Source organism: Rhinichthys klamathensis, unplaced genomic scaffold (genome assembly GCF_029890125.1).
Source record: "Rhinichthys klamathensis goyatoka isolate OS25496 unplaced genomic scaffold, OSU_Roscu_1.1 h1tg000191l_1, whole genome shotgun sequence".
In the NCBI taxonomy this organism is placed as follows: domain Eukaryota; kingdom Metazoa; phylum Chordata; class Actinopteri; order Cypriniformes; family Leuciscidae; genus Rhinichthys; species Rhinichthys klamathensis.
In genome coordinates, this window is record NW_026606717.1 from 1453698 (window position 1) to 1480257 (window position 26560).

The 26560-nt window shown below is 37.9% G+C and overlaps 1 protein-coding gene across 3 annotated transcripts; it reads right to left on the minus strand.

The window, feature by feature from the left end:
* Positions 1 to 1027: 1027 nt before the first annotated feature.
* Positions 1028 to 25714, minus strand: cxxc5a (CXXC finger protein 5a). 3 transcript variants are annotated; one of them, XM_056262023.1, is made up of 3 exons: positions 25245 to 25714; positions 13072 to 14095; positions 1028 to 2349 (listed from the first exon to the last, which is right to left on the minus strand). In XM_056262023.1, the coding sequence occupies exons 2-3, from the start codon at positions 13870 to 13872 to the stop codon at positions 2305 to 2307; spliced, it is 846 nt and encodes a 281-aa protein (XP_056117998.1). In that variant the 5' UTR covers positions 13873 to 14095; positions 25245 to 25714; the 3' UTR covers positions 1028 to 2304. The 3 variants fall into 3 exon arrangements, with proteins under 3 accessions (XP_056117998.1, XP_056118000.1, XP_056117999.1); XM_056262025.1 differs by having other exon boundaries at positions 1028 to 2346; positions 25245 to 25711; XM_056262024.1 differs by lacking the exon at positions 25245 to 25714 and adding an exon at positions 25015 to 25202.
* Positions 25715 to 26560: the final 846 nt, after the last annotated feature.

Below are 26560 nucleotides of genomic sequence, written 5' to 3' on the forward strand. Positions count from 1 at the left end.
TGCCTTAAATCTTCACTATTACTTTTTATTGGTTCATATTTGTGGTAGGCCAAAGGTGTTTCTTGTGTGCAGGGGCGTAACGACGATTGCAATTTCTGCATTTATTTTGAGTTAATCATTACAAGTCTCATTACTCAGTGTGTCCCATAGGCATCGCTTGACCCTATTTAGGGGGGCTTCGGTCCGCCGTCTTTCATCTCAGCCCCCCCTTAAAATCTGCAATTAACTCGGCTGCTGCAATAGCTATTTGAGGCTATTTCACTCCCCTTACCAGTCGTTAAAAAGTTTGCTATATTAAGTATTATACTTCCTTCTGGTCAACGGTGGTCCCGGTCATGTAGGGTGCCAATATGATCTCTCATCTGAACATACTTCATTCCAATAAAATAAAAAACGGTGTGCCTAAGGAAAGAAATACTCCTCTTAGAATGTTTTATCAAATTGTTCCTACACCCATAATAATACAGTCCAATGTACTGTTAATATGAATTACCGGTACCTTTTCTGTTTTTCTACAGATTTTTTTCTTACCATGTTCTACTTTAAAGCTTACCATGTCAACAAGCATAGACAAGTCATTTTATAGCTTGCAGGTGTCCATCTTTGAAGGTTTATACCCATGTAAAGCCCAAAAACCCACGTGAATGAGGCAGCCGTCCCATGTACTCTTTTGTGTGGTGATCTGCAGCACATAAAGCCCAAAAGGTGTTTGCCTTGCCAAAACAGCCTTAACTTCACATTACCTTACTCCTGATTAGCTTTCACAGACTGTCGGTCAGAGACGTTGGCTGAGTATCAATAATTCATTGTCTTTTAATTGTGTTTTTTACCTTTAAATGTCAGACTGTACCGTACGAAGGAATGCAAGTGATATTAAGATCAGTGGGCCACAGCCAAACCCAGCCGTACATTGTTCTTCACTGTCATTGTTATACTGCAAAAGTGTTTCAGACATCACATCATAGAAGAAGATGAAGAAATCAAAGACTCTTGATAAAACATATTTATCGCATCTCAATATGACATATCTTGTCCCATTGCTTTTTATTTTACTGTTTGAATGGAAAAGGGAACAACCTAGAGGATTCTGCGAACATTTCCATATTGTTATCATTTTTTTTTTTTACGTTTGTAGCGGTTTCTTAAAAAAACATGCAAATAGACAGACGTCAGAGCTGTAAATTTTCGACACAAATACATGCATTTGTTTTTATTCACAAAACCAGTCCATAGTTCTAATCCAATACAAACATTGCTGCTTTTTTTTAAAAAGATGTAGCTACCGGCAATGTCATGAAAACAAAACGAAACAAAACAAAAGTTAAATCGTTCAGTGCGTTTGATTGAGCCGAGCAAGTGCCGTGGAGGGCTCCGTAAAAATTCAGACTTGTACACTGAGAACAATAATGTGACGATCCGTAATATAACGTAACATCACGTGGAACGTGATTCAACGTGATATTACGTGACATGATATGATGTAATCTGACATAATATAACAAAAGGCTGCCAGTATACAGTAAAACAAACTGAAATATTTAAAGTTTGGTGCATCCAGTAGTAACAACGCTACATAAACAATGAAAATGTTATCTTCCAATTACGTTGTCATCAGATTATGGTTTTTGATGATGCATATTTGTTTATTCAGAAAACTGGATTTGTAGATTTTGGAATATTTACTTTTCCCTTGAAAGACAAAGAATGATCAGTTTTTGAAACTATAAATTGAAATTAAACTAAAAAAGAAACAATCATAAAAGACAGTTTTTCAGTAAGAACAATGGTCCTAAATTACAATAGTGCTTGCCATTAGCCACTAATTTTAAAATATAGCCGTAAAATTTACATTCTCTACACAAGTACTGTATCTTTCCACACGTGAACAACATTAACACCAAACACAGAAATTTTGTTGATTGTCCACACTGAGTCCGCCATTTCTGTTTGTCAATGAACAGTTCCATGTCTAAGCCACAGAAAAAATCTGCTGGAAAAGGGACAAAAAGGTACCAAAATGGAAACATATAAAAGGGAATGAAAGTTGCCATAGATATTTTTATTTATGTTTAATTTTTGGTTCAAGGAATAAGTAGGTGCATCCATTACTCGTTTGACTCTTTTGTATTGTTGTTTTATTGTTCTGTATCTTGTGATGAAGTTTTTTTTATAGTTGTCTTGTATTTCTCTTTTTTTTCACATAGTTTGTGTTTGTCAGCCAGTGTTGGTGCCAGAGATGATCCAAGCGAGAGTTGGCATTGCACTTGATGGCAGAGCTTTGGGTGGAGGTCAAAGGTCACAGTCCTACTGGAACCACCGGAACGCCGCGCCCGTCGGCAGCATTACCTTCTTAGAGAAAGGGAAAGAGAAATGGGGGGGGGGGGGGGGGTAGGGGGGGGGGGGGGGAGGGGCAGAAATGGGGTGCATTTAGTAGAGTGCTGTTTGGATGAAAAACACATACAGATGTAGATATGTTAAAGACCCTGGGGAAAGAATTAGCCTTTTGTGGCTTTTAGTCCATGTGTTATTTTTGAAGCCAACTATTTGCTAGTGTACGATATATGCATAAGAAACTTCCGCTGTTTCAGAAATCGAATACTTCCCTACTCTTTAGTATGTGAAAAAAACAGTATGCCAAAACAGTAATATGTTCGAAAAACAGTAGGCAGAAAGTCTCCAGATGACCTACTACTTCCACCGAGATTCTAAAATGTGCATTCAATGGACTCTTAATGAATGGCAATGAAGCAACACAACGCAACTTCTGGTAGGTCATGTGACAATAACAACATATTCATACTATACAGAGCATACTTTTAAAGGTCGTGAAGTAAATTCAAATGTAATACCTACTCAGACAGTACGCGATTTCAGACACAGCATCAGCTTTCTCTTTTAAAGAAATTGGAACAAAAATATTGATGACGAGTAATGAAGTCAGATGATTTTCGGTCCCGTCTTTCTTAGGCTCCACTTTTGACCATTCTTGTGTAAGACTACCCTTGTGTAAATTCTTTTTGTTATGTTATTTGCACATCATGGACACAACTAGACAAAACAAGAACTAGGCATTGGACACACTGCTATACTCGCATGCAAAAATATTGATGACTCATCCTACACTACACAGATTGTTGTCCAATCAAATGCTCTCTAGAATGAAATGCCCCACCTCCTAATACCATCTGCATTCGACTAGCATTTAGCAAATTGTGTCTCACAGGGTGCATCTGAAATCACATACTGAGTAGTATTAAAGTCATTCTATAATAGTACAAAAGTGTGTAGTATGAACAAAATCTGGACATACTATATCTGCTATGTTTTCACTCTTTGTCATGTGACCTACAGAGTCAGTTGTGCCTTTCACAAATCCTCTCTTGTCGCCTTATGGGATAGTAAAGTGTCCATTGAATGCGCACTTCAGAATCTCACCGGAAGTTGTAGGCCATCAAGTATTTTCCGCCTACTATTTTAGGAATACTACTAATTCAGACATACCACTCTCTTCAAATACTGTTTTTCACCTAACTAAAGGAGACGAGGTCTTCGATATCTCCTGCTTAAACTTCCTGTTTTGATAGAAATTACATCAACACAGGACAAGCTTTCGACAAGTCTTCAAATGAACAAAATTTTCTGCTATCAGAAAATAGTTCCAGTTGAAAATATAGAAATACCAGCCCGTTCTCATCCCAAGGCGTCATACATGTGACGCTTTTGACATTTCGTCGAAATCTTACGCACATGGCATCCTTTAGCGTCAATATGAGACGCAGAACCCAAGGCGCCATACAGGTGACGCTTTTGACATTTCGTCGAAATCCGACGCACATGGCATCCTTTAGCGTCAATATGAGATCCCAAGGCGTCATAACCGTAACCCTACCCCAGACCTAAACCTACCCATAACAGTGCGTGTTATATTGACGCTAAAGGATGCCATGTGCGTAAGATTTCGACGAAATGTCATATGGCGTCACCTATATGACGCCATAGGATGAGAATGTGTTGGAAATACACAGACATTGGTTGTTTCACACCCTTTTGCTCTCCTCTGAGGCAGTGTGATTCATCTAATTCCTTCTTCTCCCCCTTTCCTTCCCTGTTCTGTCTTTCCTGCCCCCTCCTCCTCTCCAGCCATGGGCCATGGCCCTGGCTCCACGTGAAACCCGATACGCCACATTCATTATTTAGTCACCACGCAGTCACGTCGAGCGCCCACCACACTGCTCTCGCTGTGGCCTCTTTATATCTCACTCTCTCTCTGTATTCTTTCTGTGCTGCACGTCTGTCGGTTTGGCATCTGCAGCGGGACTCAGGTGGGCACTGAGAACGGGCCAGCTGAGGAAAAGCAAGAAGCCTTGTGAGGCGACGTTAAAGTTGAAGGGGGCTGAAGCTCAGACATTGCAGGCCAGACGTAGTTCACCCCCCCTCAACCCCCCCAACAGTGCAATGCTACTGCGGCACAGAATCTCACACGTTCGCCAGCAATAGTCCAAGCCATGGGCGCCAAACACATCCCCGCTCACATGATCACATGTGCACCAGGCAGCCCACACACTCACACTCAATATCATTCAAGTGTTCCTCAATGAGACAAACTAAGACAGACAACGTTTGAACACTCAAACACATAGAAATATATGGGCCAGACTTAAGGCACTAAACTAGAGTGTTCCCACGACAACAGCTGGGCAGATGTTAACTCTGAACACTTTAATGGTTTAGCACTTCCTAATATCATGTTGTAAATCAAGGATGCAGGAGTATTTCAAGTATTTCTTGGATGAGACAACATATTTTTACAAGTTATTTTCTTTACAGGGTGTGTGATCCTTATTTTGTAAATACAATAACTTCTTGTGGCTGAGTAAGAACTAGCATGTCAGACACCAAAATGCAAGGCAATTTTTCAGTCTCATGTTATATTAGGTGCCCTTGACTACCATGTACTAACATTTATATTGATTATTCGATACAATGCACTTACTGTGTACATACATGTTATATTTAAAAAATACCTGCATATAATTACATAATGCAATTAATTTCTGTAATTACATCACTGTTGACCTTTTCCTTACCCCTTAAACTTAATCATAACAATAAACATAGTTATAAATGCACTATATTGCCCAGTATTTATGTGCTATATATGTTTATACTTATTTGAGTGTCACAGCAAGGCAATGGCAGTATCTTAACCTCACTGAAGCTTTCTGAGATACAAAATAGATGGTTTGAAACACGGCAAAGCTGAATTTTCAGCATCATTACTCCAGTCTTCAGTGTCACATGATCCTTCAGAAATCATCCTAATATGCTGATTTGGTGATTACATTTTTTTTTTATCAATGTTGAAAAGAGTTGTGCTGTTTAATATTTTTGTCTAAACCATGCTAAAAAAAAATCTGAATTCTTTGATGAATAGAAAGTTCAAAAGACCAGCATTTATCTGAAATAAAATTTTGTAACATTATAAATGTCACTGCCACTTTTGAGCAATTTAATGCAATCAATTTAATAACTTTTGAATGATAAACAACATGAAATCAAATTCCATAATTTTCCAACAAAGATGTTTTAAATCGGTTTATATTTGCCATGGAGTTACATTATATTTATTTCTAACTAATAATAAATACATAATCACTTTTTCTGACAAAAAAAATGTTACTAAAAATATCATATTTGTGGTAAAATGTGGAAAAATCTAGTAACACTTGTTAATGTTAATGTTAATCTCTACATTAACGAATAAATTTTTAAGATTAAAAGTTAATGCACTGTGTACTAACCTTAACATGAACATAACTAACATTAAAAAAGTTAATAAATGCTGTACGAATATATTGCTCACTGTTGGTTAATGTTAGTTAATACATGAACTAATGTTAACAAAAGAGACCTCATTGTAAAGTGTTACTTGCTCAAAAAATCCATAATAATGAGATTAGCTAAATATTCTCTTTGTTATATGTTGCATTTCCTGCTCCTGCTTAATTTTGAGACCTAAATTTGAGTAAACACTCACAATGCAAAGAGCCCACTGCTGACCACATGTGAAATTCAAACACAACACTGTGGGTGTGTCTTGCACGTGAGCCCCTGAGAATTCACTGGTTGTGACCTTTAGCTTGTGACTACCCCACTAGAAGTGACCCTAACGCCCAATCCTCTTTCAGAAGCCTAGCTCACAGACGACCATTATGCCGCCTGACCCACAACCTTTAACCCTCTGTAGCATGTGTTTCCAAGGTCATCATTCCTGAAGGTGTCAACCAAAAGATCCACCAACTTAATCTGTGTTTATTGATTTTCCTATGAATAAGTTACTGCTCCAATCTGCTGAGGGTTCAGTTTTCACAGGTCAGTGATACACTGGCGCTGTATTACTGACCTGAGGAGACAAGAGAGCACAGTTTCAATGTTTCTGTTCGATAGCCTGAGCAAAAAATTGCGGATTGAAGGTTAAATAATTTTTTTTCCATCAAAGTGTCTTTCATTATTAAAAAAGATTATTTCACTCAAATATATTTATAAAAAAAGCATGACCTTATACGTTAAAAAGTGATCAGTTGACTTAACTTAAAAAAGAAAACCCATTGCCTAAAATGTATTAAGCAAATAAACTTCATGCGTAATCGAAAAAAAAATTAAGTTATGCTAACTTGACAATTCCACATAACTTATTTTTTTCAATTACGCATGAAGTGTGTTTCCTCGCTTTTTTAAGTTAAGTTAAATGATCACTTTTTACAGTGTATTTAATATACATATACTGTTTTGTTGAATTTACATCAAAATAATTAAATACTGACCTAAACCAATAATGTGATTTACTGTAGAATTTCTCATACAGTGATATAAGATTTTGACCCTTTTGGACCCTTTTTCAGAAAGCCAAAAATCTGCCCGTTGCTTTCCATGTCTTTATGTGTGTGCGGTATGCAGCCCTGTGGCCATGTATACCTTTTCTGTGTGTGTGTGTGTGTGTGTGTGTGTGTGTGTGAGTGAGTGAGTGAGTGAGTGTGTGAATGTGTGTGTGTCGGGGTGTCAGATAGTGGTGCAGGGTGACAGCTTCTCTCTGTGTGCGCATACCAAGACGAGGCGAGACCATCTCCCTCTTTCAGAGCACTGATACCACCATCATCTCAAATCAACCCTTCGCTCTTTAATGCGACTGTCATGAGACACACAAACACACATTTACTTAGCTATGTAAATGGCATTGCATAGACATCTATGGTTTATATATAAAGCTACACACCCTAAAACTAACCCTAACAGGAACATTCTACATTAAAAATACAACAACAACAAAAAACTTTATTTACTTGACTTTTAAACTGTTTTTACAAATGAGGACATCCCCAAAAGGAGATTTTGGGAGATCTGGTCAGGTTTAGCTCTCTTTTGGGTACAAATTTGTCCCATAAAGCTACTTATAATTGTCAGGTAAAAATTGTGCTGGTATCAATTAAATTAATAAGTGTATTTATTTGAGTTAAAAATATTAGGCTATTACTGAATGTCATTAAATAAACTTGACTACATTAGATTACGCGGTAACACTTTACAATATAAGGTTCATTAGTTAACATTAGTATTAGTTAGCATGAACTAATTACCTGCACAGCATTTATTAATTTTTGTTAATTTCAACATTTACTAATACATTATTAAAATCTTGTTAACATTAGTTAATGTAATGCGAAAATACATTAACAAACAATGAATGAATGTATTTTTATAAACTAACGTTAACAAAGATTAACAAAATACAGTAACAGATGTATTGCTCATTGTTAGCTCATGTTAGTTAATATGTTAACTAATGTTAACTAATCAACCTTATTGTAAAGTGTTACCGATTACACTAATGAAAGTCATTGTTAGGATTAGATCTTTTTAATATGTCACCACTTTTAACAGTATACTACAGCTTAACCTTAAAGCAAACTTTTTGTAACTTTATACAAATATAATTTTGTTTACCATTTTTGTCCACAAACGCAACCTTGTGCTGATAAAAAAGACATCGTATAAGTGGTTGCAGGTTTAAGCTGGTCAGTCAGCTGACTTCCATCCTGACCAGCTGATGGGCAAAACCCCTCTGAAACCAGATAAGACCAGTAAACCAGCTTAGTCTGGCTTAAGCTGACATTCATATGCAGAGGAAAACGTTTAAAGTTTAAAAATGTATATATAAACACACTGACAGAACTATATATATAAGATATGTAAGAACAGCATTTGTAATGCAAGAACAATTTCTCACGGTACCCTCACAAATACTTAAATACCTAACAAACACTAACAAGCAATCCCATTTACGTGCATTAACACATCTGAAATAAGCAAGCAGTCGCGCAGTCACACACACAGCTCTGAGACCTTGGAGTGAACGTGAACGTTAGTCCGGCGAGCCTCACGCTCCTAATTCTCCCGTGCTTCTTTTATTTCCATTCAGACGCAGGCTTCCTAAAATAATTCCCCACATCTCCAGTCAGTGAGGTGTGAGGTGGCAAAGGCCTTGACGGTCTGCACACTACCTCCCCCCTCACTCTCCCCTCTGTTTTTATGGCTCTCTCTGAGATGCCAGCAATGCACCGTGAAAGCTGCAAAACACCCAGTACTGCAAGATCACTCCCTGTCTGTACCTTCTTAAACACACGCACAAAGCACATGCTGTAACTTTACAGTATACACAACAATACAATACAAAGTATTGCTGGTTAAGCTAGTTAAGACTCCCATGCTGATAGATAAGACGCCATCTTCTTTTTGATGGTGATGAGATGATAAGCAGTCTATACAACAAAACTTTACTGGTGCAACTAGTAGTCTGCCTGCATGAAGCTTGTTGGCCTGGTTAGTCTTGCTGATAAAGTTAGTTTAGAATCACATGCTGATTGACAGGACTCCCTTTTCTAATTAATGGTGAAGAGATGTATGAAGCTGCATGAAGCTGGTTGAGCAAAATAGTCTTGTTGGTTAAATTAGTTATGACTCCCATGCTGATGGATAGGATTTCATGTTTTAATTAATGGTGATGAGATGCTAAGAGGTCTAAATGATAAAACTTTACTGGTGAAACTGGTCAGCCTGCATGAAGATGGTTGACCAAGTTAGTCAAGTCTGTTTAAGACTCACATTCTAATAGATTGATGTTGTAATTAATGCTAATGAGACGATAAGAGGTCTAAAAACAGTAAAACCTTACAGGTCAAACTGGTCAGCCTGCATGAAGCTGGTTGACCAAGTTAGTCTAGTCTGGTTAAGCTAGTTAAGACTCACATACTAGTTTGATTCCATGTTGTAATTAATGTTAATGAGACAATATGAGGTCTAAACAGAAAAACCTTACAGGTCAAACTGGTCAGCCGGCATGAAGATGGTTGGCCAAGTTAGTCTTGCTGGTTAAGTTAGTTTAGATACTGATAAACTGGATTTCATGATCAAACTCATGATGATGAGATTCAAAATGGCAAAATTGTACTGGTGAAAGTCGGCCTGAATGACACTGACTCACTGACCAGGTAAAACTGCCGGTTAAGCTAGTTAACAAGTCTGGTGGGAACACCAGTTCACCAGAAAACAAAACATATTTGTATTGATGATCATCATGCAATGCTGGTGTACAGGTGTCCCGGTGTCCCAACCAGGCTTCTTAACTTACTTAACTAGCTAGAAAAACTTGGTCTTCTTAACTAAATAGATTCATGCAGGACAAGTTATTCTCTTATCAGAACCAGTGGTATTTTTACTGGGTATAAGTATAAATTCTGTCCAAAACAGTGCCAATACTATTAAAAGCATTACAATGATAAACTGAAATCCTGATTTTTAGATTTCTCAGTATGTTTTGTAGTGGATTTGTGAACAAAAGAGTTTAGAAACTACACAGATGTCAAACAATTAGACTTTAACACATTTTTCTATTTATCAAGCACGCAGAGTGATTTTAATAGCCAACAACACAAAAGCTAGTTATTTAATTCGTGTTCACAAATTCACTTGAAAAAAATCAGCATGAATCAATATGTTACTGTATTTTGTATTATATACAGTATGATGACCTGGTCTACAAAATGTAAACAATCAGACTTTAATGTAAACAATCAGACTTTAACACATTTTCTTTTTAGCAAACATGCAAAACTAGCCAAAAGGCTCCAACGTAGCAATAATCTATGGCCAACAACACAAAACAACTAGCAATTTAACTTGTATTCGCAAATTCACTTTCAAAAAAGAAACATGAATCAATACGCTGTGCTTGATTTGGTTTCCACAGTTCTGTTTCAACTCCGTCTAGTAGCAATAAAACAGCAGGTGTAGCACATCTCAGACGCTTAGTGCAAAACTATTCCCATCATGGTAGGCGCTCAAATTAACATCTATTTAAGAAACCATAAACCGGCAGTGCTTTATGTTTTAGACACATTTTAATCACAGGGGCTCCCCGAGACGCCATCAGACGTGACCTTGTTTGACTCCACACTGACTGGACAGCTGGGGAAGCAGACGTGGCGTGGAATTATCAGACCATTTTTAATGCCAGAAACGTTAGTGACACAGCATCACCCGGCCGTTATTATTCTTATCTCACGAAAGGTGTTTCAATGATGAGTCTGTGATCAGCAAACAAAACAACCAAAAAATATTGATTTAAAGGTTTTATTTCTGTGGAAGACATCAAATGGACAAATCAAAAACCTCTTCCTGAATATAGCAACAGAAAGGAGGCATGACTACCTTCAAACTAATTTAATCATTTGTCCCTTTTTTAACCAAAAAGAGCCAAATACATATTAAAGCACAGAAACATCAAACATGAGAATGTGAAGAGAGAAAGCCCAGTTATAGGGAATCAGGAGTATCAACCGATCAATTCTTGTTAAACTCTACCAATACAATTTTAACTACTGATATATTTAAGAATGTTTATGAATTTTTATATCAGAATTTTTAATTATATATATTTTTAAAATAATAATAATTTGCAGGTGTAAGACCTTGGAGACTATCTTGGTACCAACAAGAGCGGTAAAAACAGTGAGATAGTGAAATATTAATATGTTAATGTAAAGCTTTGTGCTGTGCTTCTATTAATACGTTAAAATGAAAGTATGTGAAACAGTGAAACAGGATATTCATCAAGAACACAATGTAGAGGGGACTTGATTTCATCCATTGCGATCATGAAAAGCTAAAACTCTGCTAAAACTATCCAGAAATAGGTACACCACTATTTAAAAGTTTGGTGTCAGTAAGATTTTTTCTTTTGAAATAAACAAATATTTTTTTCAGCAAGGACACAAAGTTTCTCAAAAAATGACAGTAAATACATTTATAATGTTAAAAAAAGATTTATATTTCAAATAAATGCTGTTCTTTTGAACTTTCTATTCATCAAAGAATCGAAAAAATGTATCATGGTTTCCACAAAAATATAAAGCACCACTAAATGTTTTCAATAATATGAAATGTTTTTTGGGCACCAAATCAGCATGTTAGAATGATTTCTGAAGGATCATGTGAATGATATTTTAAATTAGAAAACAGTTATTTTAAATTGTAGTAATATTTCACAATATTGCAGGTTTTCATTTTTACTGTACTTTTGATAAACGAAGCCTTGGTGAGCATAAGTGACAACATTTTAAAAGTGTCAAACATGAAACACTTTACAATGAGGTTCATTAAGTAAACACTAATTAATGCAATTGCTAATATGAACTAACAATGAAAAATATGTTTAAAGCATTTTTTTTTAATCAAGGTTAATGTAATTTTTGTTACATTTGCCAATTCATTTTTAACATACACAAACATTGTTAACAATGAACAATAGTATATTAGTGCTGTCAAATCGTTTAATCATGATTAATCAGTTCTAACATATAAGTTTGTGTTTATATAATGTATGTGTGTATATATACTATTATATTTATATGTGTGTATTTGTGTGCACACACAAACATATGTAGGCATATACCGGTATGTGTGTGTGTGTGTGAGTGTGTATACAAACAGACAGACGTCCACCCACACACACACACACACACAGTATATATATATATAAATATACACACACATATATTATATAAACACAAACCTTTATTTTAGAATCGATTAATTGTGATTAATCGATTTGACAGCACTAATATTTATAAATTAACATTGTTGAATATAAACTAGTGTAACTAATGAATGTTGTAAAATTGTTGTTTATTGTTAGTTCATTATACCAAATGCATTAAATAATGTTAATAAATCGAACAGTAGTGTAAAGTGTTCCAATTTTCTCTGGAATAGCATGCACTGATCATTCACAATGAGTCAAGGAATATGCCTTAAGTAAATGGGGTTCATTTTAATTTCATGATGAAATTTATCTGCCATAATTCAAACACCATTGAAATTTGGACATTCAGTAAGTTTGGAGGACTGATGAGAGAGTAGGGGGTGGGCTGTTCGTCACTGACACCTGGTGCTCCAGATGACAGCCCTATTTCCAGATGGATTACGTCGTACATAAACACACATACACAAATACGTCCACATCATGCCCACCGCTACATCCTTAAACATACCAACGGGTTGATCAAACTCGATACGACCCTTGATCTTAACAAAATCAGCATCTCTCAAACTGCATCACTCTGTAAAACCGGTCTAATGAACGCTGGGACCTATAAAAGCAGCCACACCGGAGGGCGTCATGTCTCTAAGGAGTGTCCTAGTAGTGTCACAGAGGCATGATGTGGGAAGAGTGACGTGATGCCGCAGTGGGGGGCAGATTAGAACAAACCCCATGGTGCATGTCTGGCCGTATCTCCCTCCCCCACTACTGTCAGTGCCACCTGTCACCCCAAAGCCTCATCTCCCAGTCTAACCCTCAGCAGAGGCTCTCTCAACACCGCCATTGAGTACAAAGTTCACCCGAATTTTAAGCAACAAATGTTATTATGCTTTCTGGCCACAAAACATTCTCTCAGTAATATTAGTGAACAAAAGCAAAGGAATTAATAAAGCTCACAGAGTCTCAGTATCGTTTACCTCCAGTGCAGCAGACGGTTTCTTCTTGAGCTCCTCGCACTTGCGGAACTTGCAGATCTGGTGGCCCGTCTTGCGGTTCCGGCAACTGCTGCACTGCTCGCAGTTAATCCTGCGCCGGCAAGGTGGACACATCCCACAGCGTTTCCTTTTCTTCTTTCCGGAGCTAATCGCGGAGGCTAGCTCGCTTTGCACTGGGTACTCCGTCAAGCCGGCCATGTGCAGTGCGCTGTCAGCCAGGAAGACTCCGGCTGGCGTCATGATGAAGAGCCCCGGGTTGAAGGGGAAGCCGCCGCCCACGCCGTACGGGAAGTCTGTGTGACCCCCGACCGCGTCGGCCACCGACGCCCCCTCCAGGTCAACCGTCCCAACCTCGCCCCCGCCCACTCCCATTCCCCCTGGCAGCAGCATGTGCTCCATGCCCGCCCGCTTTAGCAGCGCAGCTGCCTGGGCAAAGTGCAACAGGCCGTTCTGTCCCTCCAACACCTGCTCCAGGGTCCGGTCCAGCTTGCTCGACACCAAGGCCGAGGCGGAAGGCTGCTGCGGCTGCTGCTGGGCGGGCTGAGGCTTGGCCGCGTGGCTCTTTGCCTGGCCGTTGTGTTTCAGTCCGTTGGCGGTCTGGGGGCACGCGGCGGTGTACTGCGAGAGGGTGCGAGACCTCTTCAGGCTCTTGCTGAGGGGCTCACTGATGATGCCGCTCCGGTTGCGGCGTTCAATGACGGGGCTGTCCTCCCCGCAGTCCTGGTCCGTGTCCTGGTCCTGGGCCTTGGGTGTCCGGCTACCCTCCGGCTGCCTGCCAGACATGGTCCAGCCCCGGGGTGTGAGCTCGGGAGGGGGGGCGGGGTTGGGGAGGGGACGGGGGCTGCCGAGGGAGGAGCCAGGCAGCGTTCGAAATCCGTTCAGTTCCCAGGTGAGGGTGGAGCCTCCCCGTAATGGGCGAAATGGCCGGCCAATGGCAGGCAGACTCCGATGCCCTCAGCTCTAGACTTCAGCCCTCATCCACATCTTTCCGCCGGCAACCTGTAAACTAAGACAGAAGGAGAGAGAGACGGAAAGATGTTGAAAGCGTTCTGATGTTTAAAAGAGACCTTGACAACAAAAAAGCAGCGGCTGTGAACAGTGAGAACCTTTCTTTCGCATGGCTCCAACATTTTATTGAGTGCTGTACCGATGCCCCTACTGTGCCTGAGAAATCAATATGTACATTTATCTTCAAACGCTATGTAGAAGGAGTAAAAGCAAAAATGAGACAGAAATGAACAGTAGGACAGCCAGACGATGCGATAAAAAGCACCCTGAATAATAAAAAAGCAAAAAACAAAACCATGAAATCATGGTTTCACAATTAGCTTTTAAGAAAAGCGAGACTGAGACAGAAGACAGTACAACATACTGTACAGTAAACTTGAACCCATTAACTTCTCTTTATCAGCATATGTGTTATAGAAAATGAATAACATCAACTTTTGTGAAAATAAATCAACATGTCTTTGGCAAGTGCAAGTCAAACTTCTGTTAAGTTCTAATGAATAAAGTCATTAAGATAACTTTTAAAAGTTTGATGTCAGCTGGGCAAGCACAAACCTGATCACCTGTCTGTTCTTTTATTCACTGCAGTAAGAGTGGGAGTACAGGGTTAATACTATGTAGTATGTACTCATTTTGAAGGGCCGAGCACAAGTACTCTGAAGGATGCAGGCATTACTGTCCCATATGTATACAATTTTTTTTTTAGGCATTCATATGTATACATCTGCTACATATTTCACTGCCACTTTATTTTTGCTTAATCGATAACCTAAACAATCTCTAATCACATATACAGGTAGATACTACAATTGTTATGAAAATATAAAGATGTCATTCTACAAAACAGGTGCCATTTGTGTCCCTAAATGATGACATCAGCTATCTATTGTTAAATTACTTTTTATCGGCCCTTTTACTATGTGCTAATTTAGATATTTCTCTAAACAGACAAAAAAAAATTACTTTCTTTTTTTGCAAGACTCCACTTCTTGATGTATTATATCCACATTTTTGATAAAAACAAATAAAAACAGAAATAAATAAAAACTATTCTGTTTGTCTTCTCTCTCTCTGTATAGTATTAGTCCCCATGTTATACTTCAACCCTGTTACCATAATTGTTGTGTCTTTTAAACCATTTCATAAATCCCCCCCAAAAACTCTTCATTCTTTCAAGAAGGGAACTTTCCAAGGACAGTAGGTCCCCATCTTAAAATGTCAACCATGTTTTATATATATATATATATATATATATATATATATATTTGTAATGGCAAAAAAAAAAAATCCTGTAACACTGTCAACCCTGTTACCTCCCTGATGGCCTCATTATATCCGAGTGTTTATCCCCGAATAATTCAAATGCATTAAAGTAGTTTAAGATGGCGCAAAGTAATTTTTTAACATTCAGATGGAATGTTTAAAATCGTACAGAAATTTACTTCAAAAATCACATCAAACTTGAAAAGATTTTGTAACATAATACAAAGAGACCTGTTGTCAATCACACTGTGAAATATGAAACATGACAGAATGTTGTTAAACGTCCGGACACCGAATTTAACCTCATGACAGAATCTAAACAGCAAAAACTCAACTCTTGTTTTTTTATTGGCTTGCCCCCTGTCCACAACAGAGACATCCACAAACACCCACACACAACCCCACTGAGAAAGGCTGAGGAAATGGCCGGGCCAGTCCTTATAAGGGAAACAAAGGGACAGGGAGGGAGAGAGGAGAGGATGAGGGGTGGTGGAGGGGATCTACGCAGTGTGTGGAAATTGGAAGGCCAGAATTAGTGGGAGGTAAAGCTTCAAAGGCAGGAGCGCAGCCCCCGCATTCTCCCCAGCTCAGGGGTCTGTGGCGCCAGCGGACCACAGCCAGCCTCTTTCTCTCTTTTGCTCTCCCTCTCTCTCCTCTCGTTCTCCTTCCCAAACCAGGGGCCACACTGCACCAGGCTGCCTTACCTCACGCCTGCCAAACCTTCCCTGCCGCACACATCTCTTGCTGGGACTATGGAAGCACCCGACCTTCACGTCCCAAAAGCACTGAAATTACATAGCAGCGTTTTTATTCAGTATTAGCAGCAATGACTCACTTCCCATCCAAAGCTAAGGAGAAAAACATGTCTCTAACGGACCGTGCTAGCTTGCGATGGACAGCCCGTGGTTTCTCTTTTATCCTGGCTTGGAATGGCAATATGGCACATCTCAAATCCGTTCCACTCTTATGGTTGCTGCACCAAGCCAACAGTTGGCCACACACCGCCACACACCAAGTGTTATCCTAACAGCGTGTCGTAGTCCCTCCCTATGATATACACTCCTATCTGTGTTATTGTTTCTATGTTATGATATGCTGTAATCCCAGACCAGTGTACACTACCAATCAAAAGTTTTTTATTTTTTTTATTTACTTTTAAATAGCAAGGATGCATCAAATTGATCAAATGTGATAGTAAAGACATTTGGGTAAAACTTTAGTTTAGGCTCCAATTCTCACTATTAACTAGTTGCTTATTAACATGCATATTACTAGGATATTGGCTGTTATCAGTACTTATAAAGCACATATTAATGCCTTATTCTGCATGACCATATTTTACATACCTTCTACTACCCAAAGTAAACGTAACAACTACCTTACTAACTATTAACAAGCCGTAATTAGGGGTTTATTGAGGCAAAAGTCCTAGTTAATAGTTAGTTAATAGTGAGAATTAGACCCTAATCTAAAGTGTGAAAGACATTTGCATTATTACAAAAGATTTATATGTCAAATAAATGGGTTCTATTAATCAAAGAATCCTGCAAAAAACTGTATCACAGTTTCCACAAAATTATTAAGCAGCACAACTGTTTTCAACATTGATAATAATAAGAAATGTTTCTTCAGAATAACCAAATCAGCATATAAGAATGATTTCTGAAGGATGTGGACTAAGACGGCTGCAAATTTGGCTTTTCCATCACAGAATTAAATGACATTTTATTGAAATAGAAAACAGTTTGTATGTATTAAAAAAGTTTTTACTCTATTTTTGATCAAATAAATGCAGCCTTGGTGAGCATAAGATATTGTTTCAAAAACATTAAAACATCTTACTAAGCCTATAACAGTGCAAAGTGCTGATAAAGTCTTGTTAAGAATGACAACGTCACGTGTGTGAAAGAGGCAGCGCGGCCCGTCAGATGAGGTAAGAAAAAGGCAAGGGACAGGTGGCTCAATGTTAGCATTACTTGCTTAATTACTGTTCCCAAAGTAACCATTAGGGTGATGGAAATGGGCCCACAAAATGACTTAGCAAATAAGCCCACTGGACATAAATTAATCGATTTGCTTCCTCCTGTTTTGAGAAGTTTTTTCCCCGTTAGGAGTAAATTCAGTCACAGAGCTTCCCTGTGAGCCGGATGCTTTAGGCGATATATGATACCATTGATCAAAAATGCAAAAACAGTGTATGATGGTTACCAAGCGCATTGTCAGTTCTCTGTAGTTTGTTGTCTAGTGCATCCCCCCATCTGCTCCTGTAACATATGACCTGTGTTTGCTGATGTCTCGTAAAAGCTGAAATAAGTCAATTTGTCTGTCGCTGCCTCCACATCAGTTTCTGTCAATCATTGTAACCTCTTCAACATTAGGTCCACATTTAAGTTAAACTATCTTCCGGCTTCTCCGCACAGTATTCACTGAGGACTCGCGTCAAATCATGCCTCCTCAGACCCTCTGATTTTATCAACTCATCCATCTACAAATGTGTAACTCCCACATTCTGTCAAACACGAGCACTTCACGCTCTTCCAACATTTTTGTCTAATTAACTCACAGATTTTTCAAATTAAGTCAAATGATTGTCATTGCAACATTTCCTTCATTCCTCCTTGACAGTATTATTTTTTTCTGCCACATATAATTGCTGTTCACTATATGCTGTTTCAATGACCAGTATGCTAAGTTGCATGTAATAGTAAGGACTTAAAATAATCAGCAATTTGTCTCTTTCCACACTAAACTCAAAACTGCTGTGTGATGACACTATCTAAGAACATATTTCATGTTTAGCTGTGAAGCTAAATTTTGGACCAATGATCTTTCACAATAGGCGAGGTTACTCAGTGTAACGCCACATCAATAAATATGGATGCACAATGTGTGAACTTTAATGAATCTTTCTTATAAAAATGATAGAAAATAAATTATACAGTATATGTTAAACATAAAACAATATAAAACAAAACAAAAAAGCCTGTGTGCTAAATATAAAAAAAAAAAATGAAAACTTGTTTCCGCCAAAGATAATTGTTACTGTTCATCTCACACTTCTTTTCTCAGAATTGTGAGATATAAACTCAAAATTGTGAATTATAATGTCAGAATTCCGATATATACTTGCAATTGCACTTATAGTCAGAATGGCACAATTCTGACTTTTTTCTCACAATTCTGACTTTTTTCAGCCAATTTGCGAGTTTAGAGTTTAGAGTTGCGAGTTTACATTTCACAATTCTGAGGAAAGAAGCCAGAATTGCAAGATATAAACTCACATTTGCGAGTTATAAAGTCCAATTCTGAAGAAAGAAAAGACTGATGAAATTCCAACGCTATCTCACGACCAATTCGTACGAATTCGTACGAGTGATTAAAAGGTGGCTAATTCGTACTAATTCATACGACCTCACTCGTACGAATTTGTACGAGTGAGGTCGTATGAATTAGTACGAATTAGCCACCTCGTAAAATTCGTACGAATTGCTGTGAGATCGTGCTGGAAATTCTGAGTTTATAACACTCAATTGCGATTTTATATCAAGCAATTCTGAAATTATAACTCGCAAATTGCGGGATTATATTACAATTCTGAGAAAAAAGTCAGAATTGCAAGATGCAAAATCGCAATTGCGAGAACAAAAAGTCTGATTTGTAAGATAAAAGTTGCAAATACTTCTACAGTATGTCCGGGAGATGTGTGTGTCACGTTCTTTAACCGTCTGCCTGGAAACAAAGATGCCGTGATGACAAACCTTCTGCAAAACCATGGAGTCCAGACCTTCTGCAGTCAGTCTGAAGGTCTGGCTATGCAAGACTACGTTTTTTTATCCAGTGGTGGAAACGAGTTTCCATTAAGAATCTTAGTGAACTTTTTCTTTTTTTTTTAGGTATGCCAACTTTTAGTATGGTAATGTGGGTTCCCATGATCATTTGGCTATAATTTATTGTCATATACTGTATATTAGCATTTTTACTAATCAGACAAATAATGATAACTTTAAAAAAGTATTGTTTATTGGCTGAAACGGAGCATCCTTAATTAGAAATGATCGACAAAATGTCCTGTCAGTCTTCTCTGGTTAGGACAAAAATGAAAGGATTTACATGAAAGAGAAAACTTTTATCGCTTGTCTCTTTATCACATTGCGTCTATTTTAAGATACATTGTAAGAATTGGTTATTGAAAAAACATTATTAGTGGACCTGAATTTTGGGTGGGACACGTTCCTCTGATTGTTTGTGATAGTTATGGTCCAAAGTAGCAGCCAATCAAATGAAAAATTCATGATGAAGTCGGTTAAAGAGGTGAGCGCCATACCTCGGGCCACACGCTGCATTCTTTTCTTTCGGTAACACAATGCCTCACTCACCGCTGTAAAGATGGCAAGTCAGAGCCCAACGCAATTAACCTAGCCCTATTCAAAAGCATGGTTATGAATGATTGTAATGGTTTGTATTCATTCAAAAAGAGCTTGTGTAATCAGACCCTTAACCATGTAATCAGCAGCTCAGTAGAGGAAACATAATGACCCATTTATAGCTAATATGGAATATCAAAGCTCCAAAATATTAGAGAAAAAGGCATGAAGTCAGATGAGTCAATAAATAATACAACTGAACGAATAATCAGACTGAGAACAAACTGTCTTAAGCATGACCATCATTCACAGACAAGTTCATCCCGATCTCATCTTTCACAGGGTCAGAATCGGTTCAGCCGGTCAATCATTCATTGGTTGCTTCTGTCAGTCGTTCCACACAAAATGCAGATAGAAATGCAATAAGTTCCATCCTTAAACTGAAAGTAATATGTAATAACTTTAATAATAACCAAAATACACCAGTTTGATCAATTCAGCTCTCCTTTACTCTTCATAATCAATAATGTTTGACTGGTTAGGGGTAACAAAGGACAAAATGGGACTGTGCTATAACGGCAAACGGCAACATTACCTCATATAATCTAAAAACAGAAGTGAGTATGGAATATAAATAGCTCTTTCCTAAAGCTGTCATTAGGTTACATAAACTACAATATCCTCTTTTGTTTCAAGTCCAATGTGTCACAAATGAAAGATATTAGCCTTTGAGGATATTATGCTTTGATCAAAGGGACATTATGAGCAACGACCTTGGTGAATTGGACTGACAAGAGAGGATTCGTTTTCAAACAGAGGTTGAGAGGTCAAGAAACTTACAGCTGAACAGGAAAAGGCAACACCGACCAGACAGCATGGAAAAGCACTCAAAGTTGAGAGAAATAGAAATTGGTGCTTTTTTTTGTTCAGCTATAATGACAGCTAGAGCGTTGATGCTAGCAAATAGCATTATTTGTGGTTGTAGTGTGAATACTAACAGGCCACTTGTGTGACACTCTATGTGACCAGAAAGGCATCAATGTTGTTAATGGTATAATGTTACAGTATATGATCAATTAATGCAGATGCTAATACTTTCGGAGCTCATACTGTTAAAGTTTGAGAGTCAAACTCTGCTAATGTTCTGATCAATTGAACCAATTAGTCGCACAACAATGATACAATGGAACAGAACAACAATTGTGGGCTTCATCTTTCCTCTCTCACAATAATAGTAATTTCTAAAATATTAAGGTGCCGAAGGTTGGTTTTGGGTAAAAAAACAAAAAACAAAGTGTTTTAAATAAATATGATAATATTGATTTGGAAAACTGCAATACCCTGTGTGTCAAAAAGTATAGAAGTAGTGCGGCTATGATAGCTGCTACACACATATTCAGCAGAATCATTAATGTAGGCTACTAAAGCACAGGATAATAGCTATAAAGATGTGTCTGGAGAATTTTACGACTGATATTGCTACATTAAAAGGAAGGAAGTCTAGTAATGGCTAATTACACCCAAACAGCAATTTGAGAAGATGGTTTGGAAATATTCAACTTTGCTTCCTGTAAATCCGTAAAGTCTTTAAATCACAGACAGTTTCTTCTCTCATTTCCATTTGCCGTGTTTAGCAATTATTGTGACAGTTTCAATATCTTAACACACATTGACATTCATTTTATATTATTAATTAATTAATTAATTAATTAATTGGAAGAAACATTAAGTATGTCTCCACAGCAGACTATTTAAACATTTATGTTAACTGACAAAAATGTATTTTAAATTTATGAATTTACGTTTGCAAGGCCTCTAATGGTAATATGTCATGTGAAGCGGTTTGTAAAGAGAACTCGTGCCTCCTCCCTAGGGACAAACACACGACTAATTGGTCCTCCCCCTATTGAATACCAACCCTACAATCCTGCAGTGAACAAGAGTTTTACACTTTAAATAGAGATGCACCAATACTCCATTTCTCTGCTGATACGATAGCCGATTATTCAGAAGGATATCTGCCGAATCCGATAGATTGGGAACCCTCTCATTTGGTACATTACTATAATATTAGAGGCTAAAATTAACAACAGAGCTATTATATTCAACTGGTATATATTTTCAGAAATAATAAGTACACTCAAAAACTGAAATGTTTGTCTGCTTGAATGGGGTAAGGTAGTTTTCATAAAATGTATTCAAGCATACATGCATAACTAACAGTAAATAACCTCAGTGTTTTTTTGATAGCTAACTAACGTACTGTGAACAATGGATAACGTTCCTTAGGTAGATGCAATGTTACATGACATATTGATCACAAGCTGTTTTATTGACGTCTTTCTGCAGTTGTAACACTGATTGAGCGATTACATGAGACATGATTCGTTCCGGTAACTTGCATTAAAGTGGAAGAAAAGATTTGTGTGATAAAATGGACAGAATTTGAAAGCTGAGACTTTGTTTCTTATCAGAAGTAACAAAGAACAAAGCTCTTTCCGATTATTCGACAGGAGGCGCTCTACAAATAATGTTTGGTGTAGGGAAAAACTGCAGACCTGGCAAACCTGGCTTGAACTACGGGTGATTCATAGGGTCAAATAGAGACTGCTTTTATGTTGCTATTTTTTTTTTTTACTTTTAATGCATTATTGTCTCATTAACTAGCCCTAAGTTCATGTATTTTCTTCACACACAGTATGAGTTGCAGTCTGACACGTTGTTCCACCCCCTTTTGATTGACAGGATATAATCGGCCCTGATCACGGCTGTTTTTAAACATGGCCATAGTGTAAATAATAGCTTTTATCGGTCAATACTGATTATTGGCCGATACATCGGTGCATCTCTAGTTAAAAAAAAAAAATATATATATATATATATATATATATATATATATATATATATATATCCTATATATATACTAATTCAGTCACAAATGTCAATCACCAATGCAAAGTAGTTATACATTTTATATTTCAGAGTATAGCCTATATTAAGGATGATAACGATTAATCGACGATCACTTAATTGTCGATAATAATTTGATCGATAAAACTTTTTGTGTGCGTAGTTTTGAGGTGACCGTGCTCATGCGTAAAACGTGCAGCAGACACACGAAGAAAAATGAAGCGAGCGCACCACACGTATTCTAAATGTATTAATGTCTTCAATCAGTGCAATTGATTAGGCTAGCCGTTTATTTGGAAACATAAGGTTCCAAAAAACCCTCCAAACAAGTGATTTTACAGATGGTCATAATCCTGATATCAACTGTAAAGCCAAGCTTTAAAATGACACCTATTTTGTGTTGGTTAAACAAGTGTTGTTAAGTAACGTGATAACTAAGGGTACGTTTACACGACAACAGTATGCTTAAAACTGAGAAGTTTTTCCTTTGAGTTTTCCACGTAAAGACGACACCATTGTCAAAAGGATCCCGTTCACATGGATCCGCGAAATGACAAAAAAAAAAAAAACTGTATTCTGCTGCCAGGCCATTAGATGGCAATTAAACACTGTAGACTGAACACTTAATACGCATGTGCGTGACGTCATCGGCTTCAGAGATTCGCGTTTTTGCTACATAGAGACGTTTTCAAAAACTTGCACTTTGAAACTCTAAACTTTGCGTTTTCAGGCACCCAAAACGCCGTTGTTGTGTAAAAAAGTTTTTTAAGTAGCCTATTTAGTTGAAAACGGTATCATGTAGGCTAAACAGCCCCTTAAGCCGGGGACACACTTAAGGACTGTAAGGCCGATTATGAATGTAATTTGATAGTATGACTGATCATGCCCAAGACACAGTTGCGTTCAGTCAGTGTTCAGTGTTTAAAATCTGCTTCAGTCGTTGAAAAGTCTGTAAGTGTGTTCAGTTCAGTCTTAGAATGTTCCAGCTAGTGTAGTGTGTCCGTGTCATTTTATAGTGCCCCCCCCCCCCCCCCCAGCTTCGATTTAACTATTAATCGATTGATTAATCGTTAATTATAATAATCGATTATGGGAATTTAATTGACAACTTACAATCTGTAACAATGTTTATCTGTTTTATTGATCCGTTTACTTTTTTATTTAATAAAAAAAAATTACAGTCAGCAAATCAAGGACACTAAACTTCTAACATTTGTCAAATTAATTTCCAAGACAAATTTGAAGTAATGGATAATCCATTGCCACTAAGGCGCTGAAGCCTCAGAGAGGAGAATAAAATAACAGATTTCATCGCAACGTCACGCAGCCAGGCAAATATCGAGCAATTCAGGTACGTAACATCTCCCTCAAGACACGCACACACACACACGCACACACACACACACCTATCTCCCCCTGCCGCTGTCTTTCTTCCTCACACCGCTTCACGATTACACACACACACACACACACACACACACACACACACACACACACACTCACTCACGCACGCTCTCACACGCAAGCACACACGAGCACACTTGCGAACGAGATCCAGAGGACGTTGACAATAATTCATGTTTTCAGAGCTCGCTCAGCCAGATGTGAACTTTGTCGAGCGGCGCCCTGAGCATTTGCATAGCTCAAAGTTAAATGCGCTTGAAAACTTCTCCAACTCTTTGCGTCATAGCGAAAGTTAATGACTGGCAATCACACAAACAGTGCGTGCATGAGCGCCGCGCGCTGACGGACTGCAGCAGTAAATCCCCGCGCGCTCTCAGTCTCCGCGGCGACATCAGCCAGATAATGTGAACAATGAAGCGCACATTTTTGCCTAATCCCACCGCGATCAGTTGCACTAATCACCACAATTCACGAGCGACTAAACAGCAAATTGAATATACATTCAAAAAACCCTTTATATTTTACAATATACCGTCATAATAACAACCACAGTACAGGGTTTTAGTAATGCACAGGTGTGCTGCTGCTGGTAGACCAAAAGTTCCGCGTCTCTATAACATAACGCATCATCAACTACAATACCACCTGTCGTTACATGCTGGAGCAACTATCATAAACGTCATCGGCATCATAATTTTACTAGCACTTATTCAAGAAAGTGTTAAGTTTCTGCAGTCCACCATAGCATTTGAATACGAGTAGCCTACAGTTTACACATTCAGTCAATTAAATGTAATCCTTGCGTTCTATAGAATTAAAGCAATATTATATAGCTACTTCCTGGGCTGGGAAGCGTAATTGTGTTTCCATAAGAAAATGAAGCAAAACATCTGCTGCAACGAGTCAATATTGTCCAGTCACTAAAAATATGTGTCGGATCTTAATTCAATTTGACATTAAAGCAGCACAAAAATACCTTTTGTCTAGACTCAATGATCTGAAACCTGGGTCTCTGCGGTGCCAGTGTACGGTCTGCAGCAGCACGACTGACAATGTACGGTACAATCATTCTCCCGTTCTCCCAGCCAACAAGATCGTTAGGAAGATGACATCCCAACTTTGAGCAGACTTCAACAAAGTATGATTCCCCCCTTTCTATGTATCTGCATATTTGCAAACACTGGCCCCTTTTTTATTCGCACCTACCAAGGCAGATCCGAGCAGAGGGGAGGGCTTCCACTGTCCGAGCGCCCCTTCTCCAAGCCTGTCGTTGAGATTGATGGCAAAAAGAAGGGAGAAAAAGCTTATTCTTCACTTCCAGAAATCATGTAGCCTTCGACCGAGTCGTGCGCGTGAGGAAGAGAATAGAGAATTATTGCTAAACGTACTTTCTGGGAAGCTGAGCGTGTGGGCTCACCAACCTTTCGATTCTCGCAATCCCACCTCTACATCCAGAAGAACATGCAAACACATTTCATAGATTTTTGGAGCTTCACGTAAAAACCGAACTGGACTTTCGGCGACGCTGAGACGCTGAGGAAAATACACAGATTAACAAAGACATTTCGCGTTACGCAGCGCCTCTTTTTGGCGACGTGTTAAATGTCGAAGCGTAACGTGTAGGGTTTTTCTCGATGTGCACGTACATTGTGAAAGATTTGAGGGTTAATGTTACGAACGGAGAGTGTTGACGGCTCTGTCTCCCTTTGCACTGTGCAGCCTGTGATTTTTTTTCTCTCTAGGAGCAAAAGTTGATATGTCGTCATACCGCTTTAAGACTGAACTTCCCTTCAACACATTCATATTTACCATCAAACAATGTCAGAAGGATGCACGTGGTGGCTGCATGACTTTGTAATCCTACTATTTGATTTCATTTTGAGATTTTTTTTGTATTAGCCTACTCAACGGAATAAATTAGTATGGAATAATAAAGTATAAAAGTTTCAATCATCTTTGCACTTTTTGAAACTTTGTTATGCAAATTATATAATATTAATATATATTTTGCATGAATTAAGATTTAGTTGGCCCTCAGTAGAGCACATTTTTCAGCGATAGACTAGTTACATCTTGGCTGCCATTTTAATTTTATGCATTTATGCCTACTTTTTGTCCAGATCTGAGGTTATTCAAAAATGCATTAAAATGCATTTCAGGTATTATTATTTTTTTCAAAAGTAAAAAAAAAAGACTCTTATATGATTAAAATATTTATAATTTGTGAATTAAAAGTCATTTTTATGGTTTTGTAATTGTGAATAAGAAAAAAATATTTGAAATTCTTGAAAAAAAGAAAAATCTTGTAAGTAGTCTGGCGTAATCTTTTAATAGTAGTCTATTTCCTTAAATTAAGCATTGTTGCATTATTAATATTTTTAAAAACTCAAAATCGATGTGTTACTTTTGCCAGTCAATGTGATATAACCAACATGCAAAAAGCAATTGTGTTGTCATGTGATGTAAATGTAATCATGACCCATCATGACTGTCAATGTCATTACATTTTTACACATAGACCT

Coding starts and splice junctions, on each gene's coding strand:
- cxxc5a (XM_056262023.1), bottom strand. CDS start 13,872: ATGTCTGGCAGGCAGCCGGAGGGTAGCCGGACACCCAAGGCCCAGGAC. Junction 2,350..13,071: donor AACCGTCTGCTGCACTGGAG/GTAAACGATACT, acceptor CCTTTCTCTAAG/AAGGTAATGCTGCCGACGGG.